Raw genomic sequence first — 5,873 nt, 5'->3', positions numbered from 1 at the left:
GGGGGGGGGGGGGGGGGGGGGGGGGGGGTAGGAAATCCAGCACCTTTCATCTGGGAACAAGTGTTGAATATACAAACAATCTCTAGAATTTCAACGTTCACATGGATTTCAGGCTAAATATTGAACTATCTCTGTAGTGGAGCTGCACCGTGATCCTGCCTGATGGACAGTAAAGTATCAGCACAGCAGACTGTACCTCAAGGAGAAACCACAGACCACCAAGAGTGAGAGCTAGGACACTTAAATACAATTTTGTTATAAAAAATAAAACACAGGATCAGTCTATTGACTGGTAAGGCTTTCGTTTTGTGAGCCATCACTATGGATTCACATTGGGTGTCACAAAGGAATCAAATTGACACTAGGACTCTCCCCAGTACATCAAAGTCATCCTCTGTAGTACTGCAGATCTATATTTGCTGTCAATATGACATGAACCCTTTTTCACTCAAGGGAGCAGCCAGATATCTCTTAATTCTAGGAATACGTGACACAACTTTTGCCTTGTGAGTGTAAAACTCAATTATGTACAAATACATAGATTTACATTTATTCATTTGGCACGTGTTTGTTCAAAACAATGTGCAAAGCGATAAATGTTCATAATGAAACACTGCAAGCAACAGGCCTTTTTCACTGATGACATTTTGACACAGAAGAAAAATCAGGAAAGCAAATAATCAACATGAACTATGGCTGAATTCCATTTGGCTGCTTTGGTTTCAGGGTCCAGGTATCACTGTCATACTGTTACGGCTTACTGGGACACTTGAGTACAACCAAAGTCCTTGGTACAACAGAGCCATTGTTAATGTTAATAGTAACACCTGTGCTTTTCCTACTGCAAGTCAAAATGTCTGCTGTAAAAAAGACCTATTTCATCATGACTGAATGATTATGCTACTACTGCGACTTTCCCAAACTGGTGTTACTAACCATTAACACGTGGCCAGTCAGGAAAAAGTAGTAGTATGTAAATGTATTTTTTTCATTACTTTTGAGTTCATAATCTGACAGAATCAATCCTGTGGCACTGCCATACTACAGGGGCCGCCTTAGACTACCACACCTTGATATGTGCTTTGGCCTTGTTGAGCAGTCCCAGTGTGGTGTGCCGACTGCAGTCTGGTCCCAGAGGGATGAGGGACTTCAACCTCTCCAAACACAGGCGGAGATGTGCTCGTCTGTGGGATGAGACACAATAAAGATTGATCAGCATATGGAATAATGTATGTTATGCAACAATAAAACATGACAGAAAATTGTAGGATGAATTTCCAGACTAAGTATTGTATTCTTGTCCTCTGCACTAATCCTGATCAAGTCTGATCAAGATTATATTGCTGCATTATGCAATTTGATTAGTATTGTAAAAGTTGACAACAACTTTTTGGTCGTGATGAATTCTAATCATGATACCATTAATCCATCTTTGATGAGCAATGCAACAGTCAAGATATTCAAGCATATAATTTATCTGCTCATCCATTTTTATAGTTAGCCACACATCTGACTCCTTTGCAAATGCGTATCGATCTGTCTGGCCTCAGATTTAAAAGCTGCTGAGGTCAGCCTGATACTCTGTTTCTGACCCAGTAAGGGCTCTGGGCCTGTGGTCTCAACGAATGCAGCAACTGGCAAAGGATACCCACTATCCTTTCAAATAATGGAGTAAAATGTAGGTCAAGTTGTGATGTCATCTCTCCCCTCTGCATTGGCCACCATTTTGTGGTAAAAAAAAATGAAATAAGCTTTTAAGATGCCATTTTTCTCCTCACTCCTCTCAGACCGAGATTACACACATATGGTTGGCTTTTGAAGATTAACTGGGTGTTTAATTTTAGGATAAATGTGTCCTGACATTTGTTTCCTGCTCGAAGCAGAGGCTGCCTCATCCTGAAGCAGTAGAAGCAAGCTGCTGTTAAATGTGCGGCTGAGAATCTCTCAGGAAGGAGCCCTGTTGTCTGGAAACAGACGGTTCCCGTTTGCTGACTGGGGAAATATCTGCACGTCCTCCAGGAACAGTGTTGCCACTGAGGGTGCTTTACACCTCCTTTTTATTTGCCTTGCAAAATGTTCACTGCTGTCCAATATAAAATGCTTTTGTTGAAGTTCTGTGATGATAATAAGCTGATTCATAGGGCTGCAGTACATCTCGTTATAAAATGGTATGGTCAACATATTTAGCATAGCACCAAGATATGCAAACATGGCAGAATGGAGAAAGCTTTTGGTTTATCAGCTTGAAGCTCCATTTTGAGACAGCTGGCTCCCTGTGTTCCTTGTTTGCTATAGCAGTTTAAATACTGTGGAGATTCTTTCTTCCTGTTCTGTATGACTTTTGCAAGTCCACTATTTGTAAGCAAATATAATGTAACAGTGGAAAAAAGAAATGAAAGATGACTGACAACATTTTACCATTTTCATCGTGTTCCTTTTTCATGTCACTCACAGTTTTTCGATTGCTTAAACACATTTCTTGAAATTATGCCTCTTTTTCTCGAAACTCTAAACACAAATCCACAACTTCTCCCCCAATTCCCCAAACATCCTATTCTCAGGTCAAAATGAAGCTCTCCACTCAAAACCATTCAGTATTGAAAAAACAAACTTTGCCTCCAGACATAAAACACAAGTCCTCAAAACCACACACACACACACACACACACACTACAACACAGTTTTACACACTGGTGAGATAAATTCAAAACAATACTACAAAAACTGGTTATTAGTAATGTTGCTTGTGGTTCACATGATGAACACAACAAAAGAAATAACAAATGTAAACATTTGCACATTTATTCCTTAGTGTATTGTACAATACAACAAATTATCCTGCCCCAGCATCCCGTCTTTGGTCTGGGACAGATCAGAGATTCTTGTTTTCCACCTCCTCCTCTCCCTCCTCCTCCTCGCTCTGCCTCCTCCACCTTCCTCTCCACCTCCTCCCTCTGCCTTCACCCTCCTCATGCTCCGCCTCCTCCTACTCCTCATCTTCCTCCTATCCCATCTCCTCCTCCAATTCCCACTGTTTCTATTCCTTCACCTCTTCCTCCTCTCCATACTGCTCTTTCTCCTCCTCCTCATCTTCCTCCTTCTCCTCTCTGGTGTCCTCTATGTCTTCCTTCAGATTGAGAAGGAAGCTGAATGAACTGACTCTGGCCCTTATATCTATCTACTGAAGCTTCTGATTGGTGTGTTATCAATTTTGACTGTTTGTGTTTCCACCTGGGTAGCTGTGTGCTAATTGAGTTTAACCTGTGCTGATTGAGTGAACAATATTGAATGTCAGTGTTTTCTCAATGACCACATGGTGTAGGCAATGAGAAATGAAGGGATTTGTGTGTAGGGTTTAGAGAAACGAGTGTGCTTTTTGAAAAATGGAGTTATGGTTTTGAAATTTTAGTTCAATAGCCTGGTTATAGTGTTAAAGCAATTGAGAAAAAAAATATCCCTCATTGTGGTCTTTACAATTCAGTACTGACAGTTTGTCATAAACATGGATACAAATGACCTTTTCAGTGGTTGTTTTACTTACCTATTTTTTTCCAGTTCATTGTGTGCTGACCTGCCAAAATTATAAATATAAACACAAAACTGTTATACAAGTCTTAATAATGCATAATACAACATATACAATCGATTTAACTAATGCTGCAACAGTGGAACAATCGTGCTATACAACAATACTGATTTTATGATGATTGTGTTTCGGGGAGAATTTAAAATCCATACACAAATTACTGTGTATGGATTACTACTACATATAATATGAGGACCTTTATCAAGACGTCAACCTACCTATTGTGAATATTGTCCAATTTCCTGTTCTTGAATTTACGTTGTTTCTGTTGATGTGCAGCCTGGGTTGCAGGGTATGTCGAAGCATACCCATGCTCACATTCTGATGATGAAAAAGATTAAGAGGATTAAACAGACTGTACAGTTTTTACAAATGTGCTACAAGTGAAAGGCTTCTTGGGATTTGCATGGTGGATGTGGTCTGATTTGGCTTGACTTGTAGATTACATTTAAGAATGTGAATGGTGGCAACATGTCCATTAAATTAAACTTAAAGTGTATGATTAACATTTAGGGGTGTAATTATGTATCCTGTGTGACTTGAGTAAGAATATTTTCTCAAAACACATTTCTATTCTACACCATTCTCACTGTTTCTTCAAAAAAAGCCTACAGCTCCCATGAACCCTCCGTCCCAGTAACATACGATGTCAGACATGAACCTGCGCGTGATTGGCTATGTGCTGTGACTCTCCTGCTGGGAACATGTGTCCCGACCAATGGAAACTTTACAATTTGTTCCATGTGGAAACCATGTGAACAACACATACAAGGAAGCAGCAGCTGCCTCTGAAAATGATAGGTGGGCTTGGAATTGGACACTTTTTAGGGGAAATAAGACCTAAATCACGGTTTTATATGCAACAGGGTCCGTGAATGCAGTGTTTTTAGGAGTGGATGCGATATTTTTGTGGAATAGGGTAATTGTGAAAGGAGCTGCGATAAAGGAACATCTCGTAAACTAAGATAAAAGATAAGGAGTCTTAAACACCACAAATGTCTACATGTAGACTATTAACCTAAATGTGCACATATGCAAGCCTATTTAAAATAAGGTATAGCACTGAATCCTGATCAATCAGTTGAGTCTTCCATGGTCTGCAAACGACCAGTTTTAATGGGAGCAGATAATTTAGCTGCAGGCTATTGTTGCAATAAAACACGTCCCCGGCGATGCAATTGCTTCCTGAATTCAAAATAAGGCAATTTCCCGTCTCCTTTAACAGATCACATTCTGTAAGTGTTGAGTCGATTAGACTACAGTTTTGCAGTAGCAGGTGAAATATCATTGGCTGCTGTCGAGCCAGTTCATCTGTCCGTTGCGCGTCTTTTGTCGCCTCTATTGTTGTCTGCTCGGCGCATTACGTGTTAATATCCCCTACAGCCAGTGTTTACTTACTTCCGCTGTTCTTCTCGACATTTTCTATGTAATTTGCTGCATCGAGCAGCACTTGCACGTTCTTCATAAAAGTGCCGATTTGGTCCATTGCGGAACATTTGGAGTATAAAACGTCGCTGAAAGAATAGTCGGACATCTCTCCGAAATCCTGCTGGTGCATGGACGCGTCAGACTCCGAAAGGACCTCTTCGGGTTTCAGCTCGCCGTGCTGTCGCATGTACTTTACCATTTTCACTTTAGGCTGTTTTGGGGCTTTGGCAAATAAGCAGCGCTGAAATTGGTCTCCTTGTCTCGTCTGTGCACTCAGCAGATGACTGAAATGAACTAGGCTCGATGGAATTGCAGTCCTTAGCCTCAGCCACTTGCCCTACTTGGTGGATAATCCCTCCCACTAACGCATGCACACATTGCATTCATTGTCAACTGTGCCATAATAGATCCTCATTATCAATACTGCAGGAGAGTAACAAATATAACACACATAATGCGTGCTTTCATTTGTAACAATGCTGCTTTATTTCAGTGGGCTTAAACTGAATACTTTAATGGCGTATGAGAGCTGCCTGTCATGTGCACGCAGATATTGTATGTCTGAATGTCTGTGAACAGACTTTAAAAATGAGTAGCATTAAGGCTACATGGCATTAGACAGTATCAGGTCTAATCAATAGGGCAACCTGATTATCAGGGACATAGGGAAGGGGCTGGTCTCTGCACTCACTGTCTGATGTTTACCTTAAGGTGATTTGCGCTCCAAAGTTAAGACTTTTCAGAAGTTTTCTCCTGGGTGTGAATGCAATACATTCATATGATTTTAGAGGCACTGAGATTATATTCCTTTAATAATCCCATTGTTTACCCCTATCTTTGTCTTACTTGAAGTTTATGG

At 40.6% G+C, this 5,873-nt stretch overlaps 1 protein-coding gene across 1 annotated transcript in view; it reads right to left on the bottom strand.

The window, feature by feature from the left end:
- LOC123983942 (max-interacting protein 1-like) overlaps positions 1 to 5,336 on the bottom strand; it is a 9,883-nt gene extending 4,547 nt beyond the window's left edge. The window contains exons 1-4 of the mRNA XM_046070404.1: positions 4,985 to 5,336; positions 3,805 to 3,907; positions 3,542 to 3,571; positions 1,070 to 1,184 (exon numbers count right to left, since the gene is read on the bottom strand). Coding sequence (XP_045926360.1) covers positions 1,070 to 1,184; positions 3,542 to 3,571; positions 3,805 to 3,907; positions 4,985 to 5,213 — 477 coding nt within the window. The 5' untranslated portion in view covers positions 5,214 to 5,336. The remainder of the gene's footprint in view (positions 1 to 1,069; positions 1,185 to 3,541; positions 3,572 to 3,804; positions 3,908 to 4,984) is intronic.
- Between the last annotated feature and the right edge of the window lie 537 nt (positions 5,337 to 5,873).

This window comes from Micropterus dolomieu, linkage group LG15 (assembly GCF_021292245.1).
Source record: "Micropterus dolomieu isolate WLL.071019.BEF.003 ecotype Adirondacks linkage group LG15, ASM2129224v1, whole genome shotgun sequence".
Taxonomy (NCBI): Eukaryota; Metazoa; Chordata; class Actinopteri; order Centrarchiformes; family Centrarchidae; genus Micropterus; species Micropterus dolomieu.
Note: the sequence above shows the minus strand (reverse complement) of the source record. Positions and strands in the feature narration are given on the sequence as shown.